The following is a 26,553-nucleotide window of genomic DNA, read 5'->3' as shown; positions in this document are numbered from 1 at the left end:
CAAGCAAAAAAAAAACAATATCTTTGCTGGAAGGTGCAGCTGTAACATCCCCTGTCGAAAAACACTTCGAATGCAGGAGGCAAAATGAGATTTAATGACCAGGAAGATTTCACTCCTCACTACTCATTTCAGTGGAAAAACACTAATATACCACATAAGTAAAACCGTGATTAACAGTCTTGAGTGATAATGCATTCATATTCATATTTTGTTCAGGCTTAACAAAGACATGTGCACATTCATACACAAATACAAACATATACATGTACACTTGACTGGTCCAGGCAATACATTTAACAAAGGAGAAGTCAGTGAAGGGAGAAAAACATTAAATAAATAAAAATCCCATCATAAATTAGACACTAAATCAAATAAATGCTGTTTTGGGAGATATTTTTCTAAGTGATGTAACACATTTTCATCTCATTTCAGGAGCACTATAGTGCACAAAACATTGGGTTGGGTTGATAGTACTTTCAACAACTAAACAACTAAAACCGGATACAAAATATTCCAACAACAACTTCATGGAAGTTAGCAATGTTTTGTAATAAAATAAAGGAAAACAGGAACTTTGTGGGGGGGAACTTCAACTAAGTCTAATTGTCTGTATTCTTTAAACTGAAACTACAGAAGTTACCAAACAGAAACAGAAGCAATGAAAACGAGGTGACCTTTGGACCACTGTAAACAACAAATGGGAACTGTCATTTCATACACACTAAACACAATCTCACATCTTCAAACTTGACTGAACTCTAATATTCTATTGTGCTGTTTGTTGCTTGTAGCTATTAAAGGAACAGTTCACCCAAAAATGATCAAAATTCAGCATTGAAGTATTGACCTTGGACCCTCTTCTGGTCTCGGTCTTGACTCAGACCTTTTGTGGTCTCTGTCTTTTTTTCTCTCTTTTTTAAAGATTTGTTTTTTACATTTTTGCCTTTATAATGATAGGACAGTAAGTAGACAGGAAGCGAAGTAGGCGAGGGGGACAGGATCAGGAAAGGTCCTCGAGCCGGGACTCGAACTCAGGTCGCCTGAAGCGCAACGGTGCTATATGTTTGTGCACTGACTGTGGTCTCTGTGGTCACTTCTGTTCTCAGTCTTGGCTCAGACTCGTCCCTTTTGTGATCTCAGTCTTGGCTCAGTCTCGCTTTTGTGGTCTCTGTCTTGACTCAGACTCGACTCTCTTCTTGTCTCTGTTTTCTCATCCCTCTCCTGGACTCGTTCTTGACTCAGACTCGACCCTGTTCTGGTCTCAATCTTGTCTCGGGCTTGACCCTTTTGTGGCTTCTGTCTCGACTTGGACTCATTTCTCTTCTGGTCTCTGTTTTGACTCGGGCTCATCCCTCTTCTGGTCTCTCTCTTGACTCGGGCTTGACCCTCTCCTGGTCTCTGTCTTGACTCAGACTCGCTTTTGTGGTCTCTCTCTTGACTCAGACTTGACTCTCTTCGGGTCTTGCTCTTGTCTCGGGCTTGACCCTTTTGTGGTTTCTGTCTTGATTTGGACTCATTCCTCTCCTGGACTCCTTGACTCAGACTCGACCCTGTTCTGGTCTTGATCTTGTTTCGGGTTTTACCATCTTCTGGTCTTTGTCTTAACTCAGACTCATCCCTCTTGACTCGGGCTTGACCTTCTCCTGGTCTCTGTCTTGACTCGGACTCATCCCTCTTCTGGTCTCTCTCTTGACTCTGGCTTGACCCTTTTGTGGTCTGGGTCTTGATTAAGACTTGAATCTCTTCTGGTCTCTGTCTTGACTAAAACTCTGGCCTCTTCTAGTCTTGCTCTTGACACGGACTCAATCTACTCAGGTCTTGGCCTGGACTCAGACTCAAATGAGTTGGTCTAGACTACAACACTGCAAAGTGTTTTTATCACACCAGAGTGTTATTATTACATCCAATTTTATTACATTGGATTCGTGACCAATCGACATTGTCAAAGCTGATGAGACACATCTAGATGCACTGTATTTGAATGTAGAATAAAACCTGAATTTGGAGAGCCTGTTTCCATTTACTTTCATTATATGAAACATACATTATTTGAATCATACAGGTTTGGAACGACATAAAGGTGAGTAAATGATGACAGAATGAAAGAATTTTCGTTTTTGGGTGAACTGTTCTTTTTAGTAGTAGTACAAAATATTGACTGATTGCCTATGAAATGTCTCTTAGAGATATCAGACCTATACCACAATCTATACATACATTTAAACAATGGTCAATGAACGGTGGTTTCAGACAATGATGCCCAACAAATAATTAATGCACATAACATTTCAGTGGCTAACACTGCAATAATATTAATAATGCAAGTACTATAGATTCCAAGCACCTTGGTTATTCTTGATATATACTGGAAGAGTCCACTATATAGTTTGTATACAGTAGATTATGGTTTCCACAGTGAGCTAAAAGCTAGTGAGAACCGTCACTTCTGTACAGAGTTACGGGACATGGGTAATTGGTTTCCTGGCTTGGAGAGGGTTCTGATTGGCTGACATCAAGAGTTACCTGAGGTGGAGTTGTGACTCAAAGTGAACATTCATCCACAAGCAGTGATTAAGAAAAACAAACTGACTCTGAACGGATGATGAGTGATTACAATTACAGGGCATAGCTAGCTCTTATGAAGAGAACACATGAATACAGAAGGCTTTCGGCTGCGTCTTGCTGCCTCGATTGACTCCTATAAGGGCAACTCTACCTTCTACCTAAGGAGGATGGTGGATTCTTGGCATGACCCCATGGAATGAGAACATGAGGAGGGCTGGTGTGTCCAGCCGGCCTCAGTTCCCGTTTAGCAGCATCTCAGGTCCTGGACTGGGTCGCGGGGGGTCTCCGGGCCTGGGCGAGCACGTCCTCATCTGCATCTTCCCCATATTGAGGCCTCCAGGAGAGAGGGTCTTTCTGTAATGTCATTAGAGAAATAATAAATAATAGCTCTTATTAATATAAATAAATGATCAACTATTAAAAGGGAAGAGAAAATGCTTCCCACAATTATTTGTTGTTGATCTCAAAGGTTTTTGCATTCACACAATTATACATTTTCCTTTTTAGCCTCAGTCATGGTTACTCTTTTCCTGCCATTGACGCAACATTCTGTCATTTATTAAACAACGTTTCCCCGCCATTGACGGAATTTTCCGGGTTTCTGTGATTTCAATGTTATACAATAGGGGCCGCTATTAGGCATCTTCTGAAAGAGTACAGAATCTCCTGATCAAAAAACAGCTAAAGAAACATACAGTAAACAAGCGAGTGCATATGTAATCATATGCATATGTAAAATAACGGATCATTAACCATTAAACAGCATATAAATCAAAACTGCCTATTGCTGCCGAATTAAATGTCAATCCAGGACGAGCTATAGGACTGTGCAAGCATTAGGGGTGTTGATGAACTCGATCTACTCCATCTTGGTTTTGATCATCATTCTGAATAAAATCGTGATGTAGTCTTTGACAAAAACCAATTTTCTCAGCTTTTTGCTCAAAATGTGGCTTTTTTTTATTAAACTTATCCACATTCAAGTGTTGATAAAAAAGAATGCATGAAGCTAGAATAAAACAGTTTTATTTTATTTTTTTAAAGAAGAGGGTCTGTTCTTTCTTTTGATATATAGCATGTTCAGATATTCATATAACTAAATATTCTGGGGGCCATAAAACTTTTCTAAAAATTGTCAAAAATGCTGGTGCTGGTTGGCAAATTCTTTCAAAAACGCTGGTGGGGAAATAGTTAATTATTTAGCATATTGTTAGGTCTATGCAGTAATAATAATACATTTATTACACAGACATGGTATGAACAGATCATTAATCCGAGCAGTTGCTTCAAACTTTTTCCAAAACATGTTCGTTTGTGTTGTGAGATTTGATTTAAATATGTTTCTCAGACAGTCACACCAAATTACGTAAAACAAATTCTAAAATAATAATAAAAACTATAACATAACTGGGGAAAAAGTGAAGATAAAATGATTGAATCCTGAAAAGAATCCTGACATTGTGCAGATGCTTATCGTCATTACAACAGCAACCAATGTAGATGCACTGGATATTGACTACAATCAAACTAATCCGATTTCATTACTTGCAAAATGACAAGCAAACAGTCAGCCCTAAAAATAGGGGTTTGAAAACCGAATCAGATTTGTGTGCAGTGTCAACAAAGCTCTGCTTACCTGAATGCCATCTTCTTCATAAGGTGGTTGTCCATTCTGTCAGGCAGGTTGTTTTCCATCTGAGAACTGGATGCCGGATCACCGAAGACTGCAGAGAGGTGGATGTTCTGGGAGCGGCTTTGCGTTTCAATTGAGTCCTTTAGATTATACAAGCAGTTAAACACTAAACAACACAAAAACCGGCGAATGCATTGTAAGCTTTCAAGTCTGAGTCTAAATGTTACCTCAGAGTTGCAGTCCTGTGTCTCAGTGTCCTCCATGTCCAGCGCGGAAAGCTCCAGCTCGATGTCTCTGTCAGGCTCACTCTCCGTCCCATCCTTCTCCAGCAGATCTATGCCCTGCTTTGACCCGCTGCTGAAGGAATTACGCCTTACATGCAGCCCGGGCACGGCCAGCTGATCGCTGAGAAACACAGACACACACACACACACTGAGCTCTGAAACATACCTACACTTCAGTACACAAATCAGTCGGCTCTGTTGTTTGGTGTTCTCAGACTAGAAACTCAATTTTGAGATCAGGTGAGAGGTGTTCTCCCACTCAGAATCTGCCCTATGAGTAATCATCATTGACACCAAAAAACACTGTTAAATTATTAGAGGACACATCAGAGGAAAAACAGGATTTTTTTATAATAATTTAATTGAATAAGCTATAAAATGAAAGTGTCTGAAATGCATGTTTTATTTTGATCAATAATTCTATGTACACTACTGTTCAAAAGTATCAGAGTGTGTGTGTGTGTGTGTGTGTGTGTGTGTGTGTGTGTGTGTGTGTGTGTGTGTTCACTGCTCACTACTCCTAATGTGTGTGCGCTTACTTGGATGGATCAAATGCAGAGGACAAATTCCGAGTATGGGTTACCATACTTTTTACATATTATCAGTTGTGCAAAAGACATTGACTAACTATAGTTGATTTCATGGGAAAAAATAAACTGCTACATTATGGCCCTGGATAAGGTGTGTGTTAAGGAGACACTATTAAATGCAAGTCCTCACTGCTGTGTGTAAGAGCTTTGCAAACACAAACGAGTGGAGCTGTGTTCCGGCTGCTGCTCTATTTTTAGAATGGTACAGCGCGACGACTACGGCGGGGTGGGATGGGGGTGAAGACTGGGAAACACTTTGAAGACCACTTGTACAATGTGCCCGACAATACATTAAAAGGAATGTACAAATGACACTAATAATAATTTATACATGCATGATATTGCTATGTGGTTGTTCACTGGACCAAGTCAAAAGAACCCACTCCAAAGTCTCTATATATATGGCTCAGGTGCCTCCTTCAATGCAAATCTATGAGATTTTTAGTTTGGTACCTCTCTAGAAAGCTGGAGTGACTAGAGGAATCAGAACCACGAGGGCCCCATCTGAGGTCACTGTGACCAATATGGCAGCCATAGTCTGTAAAGAAAAGAAAACACGAATCACTCTCAAAGCCAAAGAAATTCAGAGTCAAAAGCATAGCAAACCAAAAAAACGTCTAACCTCTGAAGTTGATTGATGTGGTGCCGGCGCACCCCTGCGACGCGGTGGCCTGGACCGGGTCAGTGGTGTGAAAGCCAGTGCGGGAAGCTCGGGAGATGGCTCCCCATTTAGAGATGATGGGCCCCTCTCCAAAAGGAATGATGGGATCTTCTTCTTTCAGTCGCCTGTAGGGTTCGAACATGTGCAGCCACCGCTTGCCACCACTCTCCTCGTCCTGGACAGACAATTAGATATCCATTAGGAGCCATATCACAATCTCATTTATGAAGCACTGCTTTGTGTAGTGTCATGATATAGAGGTCATTTCTGAAACTGACCATTTATTTATTTATCACAATAAAAATATGATTGAATATATTGAAATATGTCATTTAATTTTACAAAAGGGTATGTAGCACTTTGTATAAAAGTGTTTGCCAAATGTGTAGATTTACCTGCTGCACATTCATTTCTAATGAATCAACAGAAATGTGTTGCAGAGTAATCAGAGTGATTCAGTGTGATGTGCAGTGACTCCATTTATATCTGTTAAGCATCCGTTTTTAATTCAGTGTGAATGTGATGTGCAGTGACTCCACTTGTCCCTGTTTCATATTCATTTTTAATTCAGTTTGAGAAAATGTAAATGTGTTGTATGATAAGCATATGTACGTGTAAATCAGTCCAATTGTGATCTGAAGTGAGTCCACTTACACCTGTAACACATTTATAGTATTTTAATTCAGTTTGAGGGAATTAACAGGAATGTGTTACTGGGTAAGAACATTTGAGAGTAAACCAGTGTGAATGTTATTTGAAGCGACTCCATTTGTATCTGCTAAGCATTCGTTTTTAGTTCAGATTGTGTTAATCAATAGGCTAGTGTTGTAGAGTATGTAAAATGAGAAATAAAGCAAAGTGCATATTATCTAAAGTGACTCCTCTTGTACCTGCTACAGTACATGTTAATTTTTTATTTAGTTTGGGAGAATTCATAGTAATGTGTTATTTGGCAAGCAAATTTATAAGTAAATCAGTGTGAATCTAAAGTGACTCCACTTTGTCACAGTGTCTGGTTTATGTTCCTTGGGTCACCACTAGATGTCCTCTTTCCCCACGGTGTCCATCACACTATTGAACTACATTTCCCACGATCCTTGTCTTCTCATTGCACTCGGCTGGTTCCTTATCACTGATCATTGCACTCAGCCATTTCCCCATTATCATTGTCTATTCCCTGTGTATTTATACCCTGTCTGTTTTAGTATGTGTCACGGAGTCCTTATCGATTATCACGCCATTTCGGAGTCCTGGTTTCTTGTCTGTTCTTGTTTTGTGTTTGGATTGTTCGTATGGTTTTGACCCCTGCCTGGACTGGATTGTGAGTAACGGATTTCCCCTTAATAAAAGCACTTACTGCATTTGGATCTTCTCCCTTGTCTCATTGAGTGTGGATCGTGACACACTTATGCAACACATTTATGTTGATTCAGTTTGATGGAAACAAAAGAAAAGTGTAAGCTAATTTAAGAATGTATCAATGTGAATGTGATCTGAAGTGACTCCAGTTGTGCTCTCTACACTTAAATCTTAATTTTAATTCATTTTCTGTTGTTTGTTGGTGGTCTCAGACTTGAAACTCAATTTTGAGATCAGGTGAGAGGTGTTCTCCCACTCAGAATCTGCCCTATGAGTAATCATCATTGACACCAAAAAACAATATTAATTAATTTTTTTCTTTGGAAATGAAAGGTAGATTCATCTATAAGCTATACAATGAAAGTGTCTGAAATGCATGTTTTATTTGTATCAATAATTGTATACACTACTGTTCAAAAGTTTACATCAGTAAGATTTAGGCTTTTGTAAATAAATAAATTTTTATTCAGCAAGGATGCATTATTTGGCAAGCAAATTTATAAGTAAATCAGTGTGAATCTAAAGTGACTCCACTTATGCAACACATTTATGTTGATGGAAACAATAGAAAAGTGTTACTGAGTAAGCTAATTTAAGAATTAATCAATGTGAATACGATCTGAAGTGACTCCAGTTCCAGTTGTGCTCTATACACATTCATTTTTAATTCAGTTAGAGATAATTATTAGTAACTTATTAAATGTTAAGCAAATTTAAAGGTATATCAGTGTGAATCTAAAGTGACACCACTTATGCCACACATTTATGTTGATTCAGTTTGATGGAAACAATAGGAAAGTGTTACTAAGTAAGTTAAATTAAGAATAAATCAGTGTGGATGCGATCTGAAGTGACTCCAGTAATACTCTACTCTCTACAAATTAATTTTTAACTCCCTTTGAGGGAATCAAACGAGATTTGTCAAAGAATGAGCAAATTTAAAAGTATATAATGATATATTAGTATGTGTAAATGTGATCTGAAATGACTCCTCTCGTACCTGTTTTATATTCAGTTTGATGCACTTTAAAGGAAACAACAGAAATGTGTTATTGAGTAAGCAAATGTAAATGTGTTCTAAAGCGACCACTTACTAGCTGTTTGGAACAGGAGTGGGTTGACAAATGGTGGGGCACTGACTCAAACGGGCTGATGGTGCTGCACGACCAGGGCGAATAGTGGGCAAGACTCTCTTCTCCACCATGACACTTACAAGTCATACGCCCACCACCTACACCCTCAGGATGCTAAAGGAGGAGAAAGAGAGATGACAACATTCTAGCTCACACCCACCCGTGTGCAACAGGCTGCCAGAATTAAAAAATGGGGGTGGAAAGAAACAATGCAAAGTGACTCAGCCTCCATGGTGCCAAATCTTTCTCTGAGAGTTCATGCGTTTCAAAGCGCTTGTGCGCACACACAATTTTCAGCACAGAACTGCTTCTTGCTTTGGATTTATCAGTTGCTGAGCAACAGACCCACTTAAAATAGCTTAACACACCTCAGAAGGGCGACTGCAGCTTTATTGCCAAAGTTATAATTCGAAGAAACAACAAATCTGATTTAACACCGCTTTAGCACGGTGCAGACATGTGTTGTAGTTTTCCCAGGATACACACCTCTAAAAACACCATATCACTGGGCCGTACCTCTGGACACACATCCACAGTGAAGACCGGAGAGGACTGCGAGGGCCTGTTCATGTTGCCGTGGTGATGTACCCACTGTTCCTGTTTATGGCGATAGAGTTCCTCATAGCCAAGAGGAACACGGGCATATGCTGCGTCCTATATACAAAAGACAGAAAATAAGTTTTAAACTTCTCTATTCTCATAATGAAACAGCATAATCACCTATTTTACATTTAAAAGTGAAGGGTGTCATTTTTGAGCAACCAGCGGTATGCAAACAATATTTTTTTTTATCCATCAAAACAGAACCCGATTGACCTACAAAATGTCTTGTCACACTCAGCTGCTGACAGGTGGCATCGGTTACAACTCAAATTACCATGGAAGAATTTTTTTTACAGACTTTTTTTACATAAAAGAGCCAATAAACAGTGTTGGGGAAAGTTACTTTATAAGTAATGCATTACAATATTAAGTTACTCCCTATAGAAGTTACTAATTGCATTACTTAGTAACTTTTTATGGAAAGTAATGTTACGTTACGTTACTTTTGCGTTGCTCTTTCTCACCTGGGCTGAGCTTGCTTGTTCGTTTTTTTTATAACAAATTGTAAAATGTATTTTCCAAATGTAAAGGTTCTAGTAGTAGTAGCAGTAGTAGAAAGTTCAACACTCTTACTTCAACGATAAAACAAACAACATCTTTTAATTTTTGCTTATTCGATGGATGAATTTGAAAAACAAAGGTCAGCATCAAAGACACTGAGACATTGAGATGAATTACATAAATGTATGTTGTTTAACATAATACTGCAGGTGTTCGTAATCGTAATATATTCTGAAGTACAATAATCATAATTTCTGTCATGACAACTCTCAGAGTGGTAATGGCTATACTCAATGTTGATTTGTTTGGTCTTGGCGGGACTTGCTACTGCCAATACACACACGACACGCTGCTGTGAGCGAGTAAGACACACTGCTGCTGTACAATATAGCGTACATGAATTATCCATAGCAGATCTATACAGGTGGAGCTGGGGAAGGTGGAGGGTTTCTGAAAACTGCTACAGCAAATGCTGAACAAGCACTTGAAGGTTGAGCTGCTCATTGGCTACTGATACAGCAGGAACCAATCAGCTGTGCCCTATAGAGACTGATGTGAATGCAAGAAGATTGAGTTAGCCTGCGCCATCTAGAGTTTCATGACAGAACTTTGTATGTTTACACAGTGCACACAACACCTTTACACTTACTCCTGATTTCTCTCAATATGGCTTGCGTTACTTATTTGAAAAAGTATTTTTTGTTGTAAATTTACAAGTAATGCGTTTCTTTACTCGTTTCCTGAAAAAAGTAATCTGATTAGTAACTCACGTTACTTGTAATGCGTTACTACCCCAACACTGCCTATACAATAAGACATGAGATGAGGAAACGTGCCCTGTGCAGTGCCGCTCTCTGCTCCGCTGTGCTGCAGTATGGGCTGTCCAGCGAGTTGTAGCGCTCCCGGAGCGGCGGCTGGTAGACGGTGGAATGGAAAACCTCAGGAGGGAGAGAGTTACTTCTCCCCCCCTCCCTGGGATACAGCGCCGGCCTCCACGCGCGCCTGCTGTCGTAGACGGGGGTGTACATGCCGTGTGCGTGAGCGGGGGACATAGAGGTGTAGGTGGAGGGGGGCCCATAAGGGCCGGGGTCTAATCTGTCCGGAGGAGGAATAGAGGGGTGCTGATCCGAGTACAGAGGGCCCATTGAAGGGGGTAACATGGACTCAGGCACGTTGCTGGAACGATGGAAGCGAGCACTGCATGACCTGTGAGGAGGAACTGTGGAGGAAAAACAGAAGTGAGTGAGTGTAATGGAGGATATTATGCCACAAGAGAGATACAGGGTTTGTGGCTTACTGGCAGGTTGGTGGTAGGGTGACAGGTCATATGTTCTCTGGTCCTGAGGGTGGTAAATCTCAGGGTGAGCTCTCGAGAGGACAGGGCCGTGTTTGAGGAGACCTTCCTCTACCTCTCTTACCAAAGCTATCCCAGAAGACTGGCTGTGATTGATGGGATTTCTGGGAAAAGACACAGCTTCCATAAGAATCAAAGATGGGCAAAGAAATACATTTTAGAGAGTCTAAATGTAGAGAGAAATGTCTCAATCATATTTGGCTCTCAATTCATTACATTTTTTACATACAATTTTATATTAATTAAAGAATTTTTCTTTATTTTTGTTATCACATTCAGTTCCTTATTAAAAAGGAAACTAAATAACATATCACTATTATTATTCAATTATAAATTTAAACAAAGCAATACATAAATATATTACTAAATTAATCATTTTATAGTACTGTGAAATAAAAAATATATATTTATAATAATAATGTTACAGACAATTTTTACAGTAAAATTAAAAAACTAACATTTATGACAGCCTTAATTGGTTTAAAACGTTAAACCGTAGAGCTTTTATTTTGGCGCAAAGCTCCAGGAAGACCTCAAAACTTCTGTTTTGTTGACAGATTTATAAACACAACAGCAGATTACAAATGATCTACACAACACACACACATTCCTTATTTTGGCATCAAAGGTGTGATTTTCGCCAAAAAGTTTGCAACCCTGACAATTGCAAGTTCAACCGTGTTGAAAAGAACCAGTACACCGCTCCTCAACAATGATTTGAGGCATCATTCAAGGCTGTGGCACAAATGCTGCCGGCGTTAAGCACCAAAGTTTGTTCAAATCTACTGCAGTAAGTATGAGTAGTAACAGTGATGTAACTTACTGTTCTAGGCTGATAGCAGGCAGTCCGTTAGCACCGTTGAGGAGAGTTTTGTCCTCCTGATGGTCTCCTCCTCTTGGGATGAGCTGAGTGGGAGACGCGTCCTCTTTCTCATGGCTCTTCACCTCTGACCCTGGGACTACTCCTTTGGTGCTGGCTTTTGGCATAACAGCTGGAACCGACAGAAAGGGCCTCACCACCCCACTGGCTTTCCTATTCCTCATTCTGTGCCTAAAAGAAAGATGTAGAGAGAACGTGAGGAAGGGAAGGAGGGCACAGTCATGCCAGAATTCTGCAAAGTGTGCTGTTGTGTTGATGGGATTGTGTGGGTGAGCTTGAATAAGAATGAGGAATAGGCAGGGAGGTTCATGTGCCTGTGTTTTTTGTGCATTACAGCACGAGACTGGCGGGATATGGTCATCAAATCTGTGTGTGTGTGTGTGTGTGTGTTCTCACTTCTCAAGCTCTTCCTGCGTGTGGGCAAAAGTGCAACTGGCCCCTCTCGGACAGCCGCCCTGCTGCCGTAAGTCCCTGCACATACTTGTCTTGTACTTGCTGTTTGGTTGAGCCTGCACAAAGAGAACAGTACACTGTTTTCAGAAAACTGTTTCAGGATCAGCCAAAAAAGTAAAAAATAAACTGGTAATAGATTGCTCTTTCAGAGCTCAAGAAACGTAATGGATATGATATATTCAAGTATCAAAATTGTGTCAGAAGCTTCTTTCAAAATGCCTTGGGTGAAATAATAATAGATACAAATGGGTCAATAGTTGACGTACTGTATAAGTATAGAGATATTCAATTATGGCTGTGATCATTTGTGACCTACTCCATCATTTGGAGACCCAGAAATACATTTATACATGAACATACAGTACATTTCTAAATGCATTCAATACATGAAATAGCTTTTACTGTAAAACTATAAGGATGCAAGGAAGGGAAATGAATGCTGTGTTAATGAATTACATTTCGCGTTAAACAGAAAATATTAAGTGCAGAAATCAATATTTTTGACAGACCTAAATGTTTACATTTTGGTAAGCTTTACGTTCTCTTTTAACAAAACCTCTATAGAGGAATGACAGGTATATCTATCATCCACTACATTAAACAGTATTGAAACCACATTTAATGTGTGAATTTTCTAATTAAATTGACATAATTTCAAAGCTTTTTGCATTTCGGGAAGCTGTACTTCAAGACAATACGAAAGATTTTTGGATTAAAATATCCCAAAACCACTAGAACAAAGTTATAATGATTTGTTGACTTTTTCCCAAATGTTTCCAGCAATGCAGAAATCATCCATTTTAACCAGTTTAACGGCCCGTATCATTGCGTCACCTGTCAAAGACGTCATATCCACGTTACCCTCGATTTCCAGTTTTACTTCCGTAGGCTATTTAATTAAAACGAAATAAAATAATGTGATTTTAAGTGATCAAACGCAATTGTAACAAAGTTAACGTTCAGGGAAGAATGAGGCGGGAACCAGCTAAAGTTCAACTTTAATCGTAAAATAAACATAGACAACAAAACAAAAGGAGCGGCAGCGGGCGACTGCGGCAGATAAGCATAAAAAAACCACCAGAGCCCATGTGACTCGAGACTGGTGTGTCTCTCATTATCATTCGCTCCACCGGCATCGTTCCGCTCCCGCGGCTCTCGGCTCCGCCCTGCTTCACACCACAGTAGCGTTAATAAAACTTGAATGCATTAGCTCATACATGAACATGAGTCCCATCAGATTTTTTTCCAGTGGCTGTGGAGGTGAAGACGACAACTCCCATGATTTCATGCTTATTCACGGCGTCATCAACCTACGTCTTTGTTATTGTTTTAAATAAGTGACCTCTATCGGCGAAACTTACATACTGTGCCTTTAAAGTGATGTAGAATAAATGTATTGAGCAGAATCCCTCCTGAAACAGTGTAATGAGAGATCAGACTGTACCTGAGGGCTTTCATTGCTCTTCTTGCTGAAGTTTTGGATGAATTCCACCAGTCCATGGACAACAACCTTCACGGCCAATAACACGCTCTCCAGCTCCGCCCAGGACGGAGCGGCCGCATCTACACACACACACACACACAGGTTATTGCTCTGTAATCTGATTGTGTTTGCACCCCTGTGGAAGTGCGAGTCCTCACCAGGGTTGTGGTCGATGCCGGCCAGCCGCTCGAGAGGAGCTCTGAGGCTGTTGAGGTTGGCGGGGTCTCCTGTTCTCTGCAGGATTATGGTGAGCTCCTGCACGCTCTTTGCAAAGGATTCTGGGGATTGAAGCTGTGGCGTTGGGGTGGAAAAGGACAAATGCATTCAGATTTGCACCAGAGAGACAAAAGTGCCAAACATAGTCAACTAAAATATAGAAATATTTGCTTTATTACATTTTAATTATTAAATTGTTATTTAAAAATATATATATATATATATATATATATATATAGCTAAACCAAAAAGAGAACAATTTATAAAAAAAAATGTATCAACTAATTATATATAAATAGCAGTATACAGTATAGAAAATACACATATAAATATATATTCAATAAATTCCAGTTTGCTGTATTATATATTCATATATTTTATTATTATTATTATTTATTATGATTCAAAAGTCAAAAGTTGGAATATTTATAATGTTTTTGAAGTCTCTCACCAAGGCTGCATTTATCTGATCAAAATATGGTAATACTGTGAAATATTATTATGATTGAAAATACTTTTTGTGAAAGATTGTAGAAAAAATAAAGAAATTAATACTTTTATTCTGCAAGGATACCTTTAAATTGATCAAAAGTAACAGTAAATACTAAATGCATTTATATTGTTACAAAAGATTCATATTTAGAAAAAATTCAGTTCATTGAACTTCGTATTCATCAAAGAATCCAGATTTTTTTTTTATCGTGGTTTCCACAAAAATATGAAGCAGCACGACTGTTTTCAACATTGATGATAATAATCAGAAATGTTTCTTGAGCATCAAATCATCATATTAGAATGATTTCTGAAGGATAAGGTGACACTGGAGACTGGAGTAATGGGTATTACTCCAGTAAATATTATATTATATTACATATTTGATTGTTATATTATATATTTGATTGTTATATTATTATTTTGATGCTTTGTGCAATATACACGCAGTACCTTGTCTATGATCGACTGCATGTGAGATTTGTGCATGAGATCCCCGTACAGCAGAGACGACCACTGCTCGGGTGAGATACGCAGTCCCGCTTCCATGGCGATGTGAACGATCTGAGCGTCGTGTTCGCGGCGCAGGGCTTCGTAAGTGCGAAACTCCTCTTTGAGCTGCATGAGTGAGGAGTCTTCATCACGTTTGGTCACCTGACAGAAACAAATAAAGAGGAATATAGGCTTGTTTGTGTACAAGCCTCTATAATCAACACACTCGAATTCTCCGAATAAGCGACACTGATTGATGTTCGATGTAAATGATCTCATTAAGATGATTTATTTCATAAGGTGCCACAGTAAATCAAGCCCCAGTGAAATATTCCAGCTCATTTACAAACATCAAGCTGTTTAGATGCATATCAAGACTGTATTGGATATCCCCCATTGCCAAGCACTTTACATCCACATAATATCAAGTTACGTCGGGCTTAACGCATTAGATAACTCTTTTCCTGTCTATTCATGCCGTCAGGGGGTTCATACTGAGAGTAATGGCTGTTAAGTGATCAGCGGTTTTAGCGCAATCACTGCGTGAAGCTGATTTTAGCTCTGACCTTAAAGCAGGAGGCACGGTACAGCAGCTGAACCACGTGACCAATGCTGGTCTTAGACGCCTGAGGGAACCGCGCTTCCAGCTTCTGCACCACAAACAGCACCAGAACCTTCCGGGAGAGAGCCGAGCCGTCCTCCAGAGCCAGCAGCACCAGCTTCAGAGCGTCCTCCTGCATGGCTGCGATATACATATACATATATGGACAAAGACACATAGTTAGTGCCGTGATCAGTGTGTGCTTGGTCATGTCGGAGGAATGGATTTATGCTTTGGATGTTCTCAGACTAGAAAACTCAAATGGAGATCACATGTTTTCACATTCAGAATCTGCCCTATGAGTAATCATCATTGACAGCCAAGCACAAATGCATATTTGGACATATTTGGACATATTTGTTGACATATTTGGGCATTTTGGGTTATTTACTAACTTTTTTGCATCTAGTGACAGACTGCATTATCAGCAGGTTGATTAATCAAACTATATAGACATTTTAATATTATTAGAATCGCCATTAAAAAAATAAACAAAAATATATATACATAATATACATCACCGTTCAAAAGTTTGAGGTCGGTAAGATTTTTTAATGTTTGAAAAATTGTGGTAAAAATTAAAATGAATAAATTAACATATGGTAAAATGTAATTTATTCCTGTGATCAAAGCTGAATTTTCAGCATCATTACTCCAGTCTTCAGTCTCACATGATCCTTCAGAAATCATTTTAATATGATTATTTGATAACCAAGAAACATTTATTATTATTATTAGTATTATTAATGTTGGAAACCGTTGTGCTGCTTAATATTGTTTGGAAGCCATGAGGATTCTTTGATTTTTTTGATGATAGAAAGTTAAAAAGACCAGCATTCATTTGAAATATAAATCTTTTGTAACATTATAGCTTTACTGTCACTTTTGATCAAATTAATGCATCCTTATTGAATAAAATTATTCATTTCTCTAAAAAAAAAAAAACTTTCTGACTCCAAACTTCTCATTGGTAGTCTATATAATACATTCATTTAAAAAAATTATATATATATATATATAAAAAACTATTAATACACCATAACAACTTTGGAAAATGGTACAAATACACATTTTCCCTTTAGCTTACTAACCTACCGACCGACTTGTTAATGAATAATAAACATATCTGTTTTGTTTTCTGTCTTTGTCTTTTTTTTCTATCTGTCTCATTCACTGTCATTCAATTTTATTATATGCGTTATCTGCATTATACTTTACTCTCTAGATATCACTATCAACATTGGCCTATTCGACACATACAGCCACTACCATAAAGATAGTGTGAAGTTGTCTAATTTTCCTTTTGGTCAAACATTTCCAAAGCGTCTGGTCATATTCTTCAGAACACAGAAGAGTCCTGTATGCACAGTTGTCACATCCCTTCCGATTCCTTCACAAAACTGAATTAAAGGAATCAGATTTACTTTTTTCTGGTCATGTCATAAATTGAAATATTGGATATAAATTTGCACTAAAAGTTGTAAATAACCCGAAAATATGCAAAAAATAACCAGGTCTGTATCTTTAATCATATATCTTTAAAGGGGTCATGACATGGATTTTATTTTTAAATATGTTCCTTGAGGTTCACTCACGTAATATGTTAATACATTTTTTTTCACAATTTCACTTATACGTCAAAAGATCAAGGCACATTTTGATTCCTCACGTCATGACCCCTTTAATGAGGAATAATAAAATGAAGCGCTCCACACACGGCGGCACAGAACTCACCAGGTCCGAGGAACTGGCAGCCGCGTGCCCGCACGGCGGCCCAGAGGTTGGCGGAGAGCTGCTGTGGGTTCTGGTGCTGCAGGATGAGTTCAGTGACAGTGCGCTCTCCCAGAGACCTGCACGCCCGCACCGCACGCGTGCGCCCCTCCTCCTCCACCAGCTGACAGTTCACCAGGGTCACCAGCTTCCTCTGCATGGGTCTACTGAGCGCGCTCTGACTGAGGGTCACTACACCTGTGTGTGTGGGACAGCAAATTACACACTTACATGATTCAAAACTATATATTTATGATCTTATCAAGAAGTCAATCCACAGTCCATAAATATCAAGTATTCTGTGCGGCTGTAACATGCATATTTAACTTTAAATAAGTTACATTAAACTTAAAAATGTATAAAACTAATTACTTATTTTAAGTATTTGTGTGTACAATTTTTGCTGTTTTTAATTATGCATTGCTAAACATTTGTGTATATTGTAAGCATTTACTATTTTTAGTGAATTTATTTTTAGTGCATATAAAATACCTGCATGCTTTTTTTTATACATAATCATATACATATACATATGACCAGAGACACATATTGATCTGAAGTCAAAATATCCTTGATGCAATTAAAGGACAATTAAATTGCTGGGTAGATTACTTAGTGTAGTCAGTAAATGATTCCAAATTACATGACAAAATTTGTAGTTTGTAAAGTAATCAGATTACTTATGTTAGGTCATGTATTTGGACTACTTTTTGATTACTTTTTAGATTACTTTCGACATAACTCGTTTTTCACATTGATTTGAATAGGGTAATCTGGTACCATATTGATATAAAAATACAAAGAGAAAAAAATATATTCCTTTCTTTGTTATCAACAACATGAAGTGCATTAAATATTACATTAAGTCAGGGTTTCCCAGACTGGGGTTCGTGAGTTTAATGAAAAGCTATTAAGTAATCAAATCCTAAAAATTTAAATAACTAATTTTCAAATAAAAACAATCAAAATAAATAATTGACAAAAAATTTTTTTGTAACTTATTCTCTTAATCTAAGGGCTTCAAGTAAATATATCAGGGGAAAGAATTTCATCTGACAAAAAAAAAGTGCCAAAAAAGTGTCAAAAAAAAAATCTCTGCATTGCATGTAAATATTAAAATTATGTGAATTTGTACATTTTAATGTGTTTGAAAGACAAAATATGTGTGCAATTATTCTCACAAACCCGGAAGACCTTCTGAGCGTATATATGCAGTAGACTTTTATAGAAAGGAACATTTAAAATATAACGAAGGAGTAAAATCATTGAATTATGAATAATTCATCATTGTAAAAATAACATGTAATCATGTAATCAATAGAAAAGTAACTTCTGATTCCCAGTATAATGTAATTTAATCTAATTGCAAGTACTTCTTTTTTAAAATCTGATTACCAAATCCAGTTTACATGTAATCAGTAACTCAGCACCGCCCTTCAGCTTATAGTTGTTTAGTTAATCTACAACTAATGCACTATCTACAACAATATCTACAACTATTCTTCCTTCCAGGAGCTGCTAAACATCCCGAGGGTGAAAGTCTCATGACTACAGCGCGCAGTAATATAGCGGAGGCTTGGCAGAGGAGCTCAAAGCTCGTCAATGAGGAGTTTAAGAGCTTTGGCCTTTGGCGCCCCACTAGTCTGCAGTGAGGAGTAACTTTTATTGTAACTCACATAAAACAGTCAATTGAGTCCTTAAACAGACTTCTCCACCAGTTTCCTGAAGCTTTACTGCTCACGGAGACCAAGTGTTTTATCTAGTGCTCGATAGTCAACACAGCGTGAAATTATTCAGCGAAAAATAAGTGATATGGAGAAATGCTCTGGGTGTGTTTTTACTGTTTACTGCTTTTATGAATAATTGCTAAACATATGTGTATACTGTAAACAAATAAAATAGCAGCATGCTTTTCTTTTGTTTAAGAAGTGGCCTTTTGGGTTTCAGTTGTTGTTGTTTTTTTTCCCCACTGACGCAAATATCTCCAACCACAGACAGATCAAGCACACGTACCCGCTGAACAACAGGAAGTGTTGCGCTATTCTAATCTGAGCTCATTGAGCCGCAAACCTAAACAATAATGCAGCGCGCACCGGCGCTGTTCTTGACATCGTATCTGTATCATTCTCTTCACACTCTCACCTTTTCCTCCACTGATCGGTTTGAGATACAGCGCCAGCTCCTCCACACACATCCTGCACACTTCATAATGTCTCGTGTCTTCAGCGCTGCCCACACTTACGATCTCTCCCTCCGGAACCTGCAGGGCGAAAACACACACATTGGCAGATTACTGTGTGTCTACATCGTGATGTCACTGTAAAAAACATAATTTTTCTGACCACTGGTGAAAATGACCTGAAGCTAAATAAAAATATTGCATGGTAGTAATGAAAATGAAAAAAAAACATAAGAAATGAATTGGGATTTGATATAAATATATATAGCCTACACTGTAAAAAAAAGTTGGTTTAACTCAAAAAAGCAAGTTACCTTGTTGCCTTAAAATTTTGAGTTTGTTGTAATTAAAAATTTGAGTTAATACAGTGAAGAAGAATGGTTTAATAAACAGAAACTCATAATAGTATGTTATCTTCACACATTAGTTATCGACAAAAGATAAAAAGTTGTGTATAAAAAGTATATATGACAAAAGGTAAAAAGTTGTGATAACAAATCATGAAAATATTTTTTTCCACTAGTCAAAAGTTTTGGATTGGTGCGATTTTTTTATGTTTTTAAAAGAAGTCTCTTCTGCTCACCCAGGCTGCATTTATTTGATTAAAAATACAACACATAACAGTAATATTTTGAAATATTATTACAATTTAAAATAGCTGTTTTCTATGTGAATATATAGTAAAGTGTAATTTATTCATGTGGTGGTAAAGCTGTATTTTCAGCATCATTACTCCAGTCTTCAGTGTCACATGATCCTTCAGAAATCATTGTAATCTGCTGATTTGATGCTCAAGAAACATTTATGATTATTATCAATGTTGAAAACAGTTATTTACATTTTTATTTCAGGATCCTTTGATGAATAGACAGTTCAAAAGAACAGTGTTTATCTGAAATAGAAAGTTTTGTAACATTAAACACTACCGTTCAAAAGTTTGGTTGATTCCTGAAGGATCATGTGACCCTGAAGACTGGAGTAATGATGCTGAAAACTCAGCTTTGATCACAGGAATAAATTACATTTTAAAATACATTGAATCAGAAAACAGTTATTTTTAATCGTCATAATATTTAACAGTATTACTGTTTTTTGGTGTTTTTAAATCTTACAGATCAAAAACGTTTGACTGGTAGTGTATGTATATGTATGTATAGCCTATATATTATTATTATTATTTTTTTAAACGTAATGCCTTAAAAACAATGAAAATAAAACGATAAAAAAATGTCATTTTAAGCTTCACAGCCCTGAAAGGCAACATCACTGGATTGACTTGATCTACACAAAAACTCAACAGCAATCCTATCAATCTCCCAGCATGCATCACTCACCGGCGCCCCCACCAGCTGCAGGAGGGCACAGTTGACAGGCAGCACATCAATGTCAGTGCTAATGGCCGTCTGGTCGAAAGGACAGGCCTTGCGGTGCAGTTTGTGCAGGCAGGTCTTGCAGACGGTGTGCGAGCAGCCCAGGCTGATGGGCTTGTGGCTGCAGGCGTCAAACTCATTGTAGCAGATGGGGCAGGATAGAAACTCAGTCCATTGAGCTGCCTGCACCGGCATCCTGTGACCTCCAGGGGGAACTATCACGCTCGGGGAGATCGCATGCTGCCACGCCCCAGCGCCTTAAACACACCTGCGGAGAGAAGAACACGTCGGCTCATGATGCTTTCACGCCATGTCGTAATAATCGTAATTTCGAGATGACAACACACGTGATGTTGTACTCTCCACGGATTGGGAATCAGCCGTTTTGATGGTAACACAATCAACGCCTAAATGAATCTGCAGTAGTCAGCTGGTACAGCAGTCACATGGTGTATATAGGAGCTCTCAGCATATTCCCAGTTTACGAGTTGTAACTGCGCTTTTTTCCAGTTGGAATCTCGTAACTAATGGTACTTACGACATGGCGTGAACATTCATTCACTAATCGTGCATTCACACAAATCTGTGCATGAGGTTGGTGTAAAGAACTTTTTTACGTTATGTATAATTCGTACTACTGAATTTACGGAAAATAACTGAAACTGCACAAACATAAAATCACAAATTCTGTGTGGCCTTAGGATGAAGTTTTATACATTTATAATTCATCTTTCATCATTTCATGTACAGTAGAGCTGCATGATTCTGGATAAATTGAGAATCACAACAAAGATTCAAAGAGATCGCGATTCTCCCATGAGTCTGAACAGACATCTAAACAAAACAACATGTAATTTACAAGAGCAAGAGGTTCTGACAACATGTTAATTACTGCAGTCTATTTAAAATGTTTAATAAATATGAATTATTTCTTTGAAAGAATCGGTTTTAATAAATGATTCAATGACTCACTCGTAAAATACTTCACTTGTTTCAATTCCGAATCAGACTTTTTGAACGAATCTCTGAATGATTCAATGACACAAATACGTTTTTTTAACAGCCACTTGTCGACACCTACTGGTGTAATGATGTGACGATACAATCGTTGAGTTTATTAAAAGAACCAATTCATTTGAGAGTCATTTGTTCGTGAATCGGACTACATATGGTTTGCTTTTGCGTGTAGCCTAACCCATGTATTCTTTTTTACTTGTTCCAGTAAGCAACCACTCAAAACATCTTAGCAACCACATAACAACCACCCAGAACACCATTAGCAACCACTTAGCAACACCATAGCATTATAGCACTTATTTTCTCTTTAAAAATGATCTTTCGCTCTCACTTCCCCTTTCTCTGATGTATTTTCTTATTGCCATCACCTGTCAGCTGCACTGCAGAAATAAACTCTTGCTCTCACTCATTCATGTTCTTCTCATCTCCATTCACTCAAGCCCTCTCTCACTCTTTTTCTGGATGTGTTTCTGAACTCCTCTCAGCCTGTTTGCTGCTTTTCAGGGACTTCCTGAAGGACAGAAGGTGGAGCAGATAAGAGTGATTTACAAACAGCCATCAACAGTATGTTGATTAAAACTTCATATTCACAAACGCCGGGCAAAATGTCAGGGACAGGAACATATAAAAAGGACAGTTGAAAATGGACTTTATCTTCACCAGCTGCTCATGGATGGCTCTTGTCGGAAGGTGTAAAATTACAGAGGTAAAATAAATCATTCATTCCCCTACTTGGACACTACACTAGAGCGGCACAATTCTGGAAAAATTGAGAAGCCTTTTTTTTTGTTTCAAACTGAGATCACGATTCTCTCACCATTCTGAAGCAATTTACTGGAGGTTCTGACAAAATGTTAATTGCTGCAGTCTATTTAAAAATGTTGCATGCATTAATTTGAATGAATTATTTAAAAAACAAATAGGATTAAATTAGTGATTCAATGACTCAAAACGACAATTTGTTTTTGAACTAATCTTTTGAATAAATGATTCATGACAAATATTGTTTTTTTAACAGTCACTTGTCGCCACCTACTGGTGTAACAATGCAACGATACAATCGTTATTTGAAGCGTCAAGTTACTCTCAAAAGATGATTTGATCTTTTAATGATTAATCGTACGGCTCTAACCCCAGCTTTCAGGAAACTTTCCCATAACTTTCCTTTAACGTTTTTTTAAACGTTTGGGCATAACGTTCTGAAAATAATGTTTATGGAACATTCTTATAACACTAAATAGCTCATAACATTTGCAAACATTTGGTAGGCTACGAAACTTGGCAAAGTGTTTGGCACTTGTGTGAACACACAAAAAAATCATGAACATGATTCGAAAAGGTTAAATGGTCTTGGGGGGGGGGGGGGGGGGGGCAAGTCACACATGTAGGCTATTGTTCGCGGTCAAAAATGACCGCATTGGAAACTAATGGGAGACGAATTTCATCTTTTGGAAACCTTTGGTACTGCGCCCAAACTAAATCTTACTGAAAGTTCATTTTTTGGGATATCAACCTCAAATTTGGAACGTGTTTAGATTTATGACTTTTATTTTCTCACAGTTTCAGAGTAAAACATGTTTTTGGAATATATATATTTCATATAAAATTTTTAAATCTTATTATTATTTTATTTTTTTGCATTTTTCATAACAATAAATGTAAAATTTTGTAAAACCTGTAAACTTGTAAAAAAAAAAGTGTGGTCTTTAGAAAGAAACCAAACTTGGTCTGTGCTCCAAAGCATTCAAGATTTATGACATTTGTAAGTTTTAATTTACAAAAATAAAATGTTCATGTCCATGCTCAAAAACGTGAATAAATAGATTATAACTACTGCATAAATATAATTTACCATAAAATCCCAAATATAGTACAATAATTTCGTTGAAATAATAAAAAGGTCATTTTTTTACTGACATGTGAAGACTACCAGAGGGTTAAAGGGAATGTTAGCTAAACGTTCTCGGAGTATATTTGTGTTGGCTGGGACAGAGCTTCAGCTGTCATGTAGCTGCTGTTCTAGCACCTGCTGCATGGACGAACCCCTCGTCGGTGACACTCCACACCCTGTCAGGAGTCAGGACTACCACCATGCAAAATTATGCAAGGGCCCCCACTGCTGTTGAGAATCAATCATTTGGCAGGGAGAGATTCAGCCATGTGGCCATGTGGGGACTCCTCTCTTTCAGTACATTTTTATTCATCACACTCTTAAAAGTACAATCAAAACAACAGCCATTGATAATCTAAAGGCATGAACATTTTTTATAAACTGTAAGGTAAAAGGAAATCGTCGCAAATATTATTAGAAACTTGGTTATGTGAAGTGAATTATTAAAAACAAAGCAATATCCTAATAGAAAATGCAATGTATACTGCATTACATTTAAACACTATTGTAAACAATTCAGATGCAACATTAGAAAATAAATACGATGAATAAAGTAACACTTTACGATAGTAAGTTGTACATAAACAGGCTAAATTATAAAAATTAATCAATTACGCACCATGTAAGTGACCGCGCGCGCGAAACATCCACAGCGTAGCTTGAATCTGCTCGCGCGAGTCATGTTTCCACGCTGCTGCTGAATTTAACGTCTCTGGGTTCACGCGTGTGACAAAACGTGTCCGTGGGGGTCTGAATATAGTTGCGGTGGAGGGTTTCGGGGCGTGATTCAGTGATTCATGGTCACGGGGAGCATCTGCGCGAGGGAACTCTGTTATTTAGCTACACGCCCACACGGACACCCGATTCACGCGAGGGAACATCAATCATCGACACAATTTGCATTGTGCGCGTGTTACACATTTTACCTTTTATAATTACAAAATAATTATATATCAATAATTTGGCGACTCGATTCTTATGCAATGAGGCCAAAATGACGCAGCAGTGACGTTAAAATAGCCTACTACATTTTAAAATAATAAAGTCTAAAATTGGTTTGTCTGAACTGAGCACGCCGTGTGTGGAACATGTTGCAAAAGCCAAAAAGCCATAAACAGGAAATCACTTCACTGTCTTGTGACCATGTGACGCGCGGGGGCTGAAGAAAATAGAAAATCTGAACTCAAACAGGAAAACGTTTGAAAGTCATTTACTACTGTAGCTACTGTAAAACACAATATATTGTATTCATACATTCTTGGGCTAAAAGTTAGGGGGGAGTAAAACTGCACACTGCTGAACGCCTAAAAAAGTGTATATATCATATGCAAATAAATATTCAGAGTTATTCCAACCGTCTGATTTAACCCACATCTCAACATCACCGCAATAGATAGACCACAACTCAGGATAAACCATAAAACGATCACTTCCATCAAGCCAATTCGCACCTGGCGCCTGGTGTACTAGTCCCTTGATGGATTGGTCTCTTGTGCTTCGTGGAAAGCACTTGCTCCAATATATCGACCGGCTCAGAACCTGAACCCCAGGAATGCTGAGGGGGGGCAATGGTGCAAATGTGCGCACCAGTATATCTTTAGGTCACTGGGACCTCAAAGTTGGAACATCCTATCCTTGTCACCCTGTCTTCATACTTCTGCACATACACAGTTTCCCCCTCGAACAGCCACAAATCCGAATGAACAGCAAAATTAAATTTGCACTCATTAATTAAGTAACAATTAGATTAATCAACTTCTCAGTGAGAGTTCTCCATAACTGTTATTGTTGTATAACTCACTCGCTACTGTTGTCATCACCTGTGGTCTCATCCCTCCAGCTGAAATATAGCATCTATTTTATTTCATATTGACTGTTTGCTATCCTGTCATGTTGGCTATGCCTGCACATGACCATCACTGTAAAAATGTTATATTAGACTATATGGAATTACATCAACTAGTTGTATTCAAGTCAATAAATGATTCATGTTTAATATTACTTTCTAAGAATTGAATCATGTTGGAAATTTATCTTAAAGTCATAAGAGTGCATTTGCAGCTCTTACAGTGAATAATGAAACTGAAACTACGTTGTCTATTGTCTGAAATGTGTTTCTGTATAGGCTACTGTATTTTTTAAACGTGAAGAAATGCGAGCATCGTTTTTAGTTTCAATGGAATATGAACATTATCAAATACTTTGGGTGGATCGAATGAATGAAACGTGGAATAATCAATTGTTCTGCAAGACGCGGAAGTCTTTTTGAGCGCGAATTGTGCATGATGGTGTTGTACAACTTTATTGACATCTGTGCACTATAAACTTATACTAGGCCAGTGCAGATACACTCTGTCTTATACAGGTGGGTCATCTGGTTCACAAAACCATCTTCAAAATCAATGATCTTTAATTCGTATTCTTGACCAAGCATTCTAGACGTTGAAATAAACGAATGAAATTATATCTAATATGATAGGCTATGCAATGCGCATCACTCCAAATGCAAAAGGCATTCGCGAAACTTCTTGAGCAAATAACTAGCTGAGCAACAAACTTAAAACAAGGCAACATCTGCATGCTGTTGCTCATGCATCACTGACTATTTGCTTTCATAGAAAAAAAGTTTGAAGATAATTTTATTATAGGGATGATGTTGCATAAGCATTTCGCGCGCATCTCGAAAGCAGCGCGTGCCACACCAGCAGCCACCCTCAATGATATACTTCCCAATACAAAGTCGCGCGACTTACCGTAGGCGATACAGAGTATCATCATAACCGTCCATAGTTTATGTGCACTTCGCCATCAAGCCCAAATTCTTCATCGCATTAAATTATTCACAGCTGAGCCGAACTAGTTTCCCCGATTTTTTTGGGCGTCCTTTTATTCCGTCCGGACATCGCATAAAATATCATATTTAATTTCCAGAGATTTGGGAGCGCATTCCCTGACAGCGCGACATGTTCGGCATGAGCAGGTACACTCCCATGACCGTCAGCGAATATACCAAATCTACTATGAC

At 38.1% G+C, this 26,553-nt stretch overlaps 1 protein-coding gene across 3 annotated transcripts; it reads right to left on the bottom strand.

The window, feature by feature from the left end:
• Positions 1-1,759: 1,759 nt before the first annotated feature.
• Positions 1,760-26,553, bottom strand: rc3h2 (ring finger and CCCH-type domains 2). 3 transcript variants are annotated; one of them, XM_079599342.1, is made up of 19 exons: positions 26,282-26,553; positions 20,585-20,888; positions 19,214-19,331; positions 17,036-17,269; positions 15,267-15,442; positions 14,662-14,862; positions 13,659-13,791; positions 13,462-13,580; positions 11,961-12,073; positions 11,508-11,735; positions 10,628-10,788; positions 10,167-10,549; positions 8,743-8,880; positions 8,188-8,340; positions 5,696-5,909; positions 5,527-5,611; positions 4,426-4,603; positions 4,202-4,338; positions 1,760-2,919 (listed from the first exon to the last, which is right to left on the bottom strand). In XM_079599342.1, exons 2-19 carry the CDS (start codon positions 20,813-20,815, stop codon positions 2,799-2,801), a joined length of 3,123 nt encoding a protein of 1,040 aa, XP_079455468.1. In that variant the 5' UTR covers positions 20,816-20,888; positions 26,282-26,553; the 3' UTR covers positions 1,760-2,798. The 3 variants fall into 3 exon arrangements, with proteins under 3 accessions (XP_079455468.1, XP_079455467.1, XP_079455466.1); XM_079599341.1 differs by having other exon boundaries at positions 8,713-8,880; positions 26,282-26,550; XM_079599340.1 differs by lacking the exon at positions 26,282-26,553 and adding an exon at positions 24,148-24,280 and having other exon boundaries at positions 8,713-8,880.

Source organism: Phoxinus phoxinus (genome assembly GCF_949152265.1).
Source record: "Phoxinus phoxinus genome assembly, chromosome: 23".
Lineage (NCBI taxonomy): Eukaryota > Metazoa > Chordata > Actinopteri > Cypriniformes > Leuciscidae > Phoxinus > Phoxinus phoxinus.
Note: the sequence above shows the minus strand (reverse complement) of the source record. Positions and strands in the feature narration are given on the sequence as shown.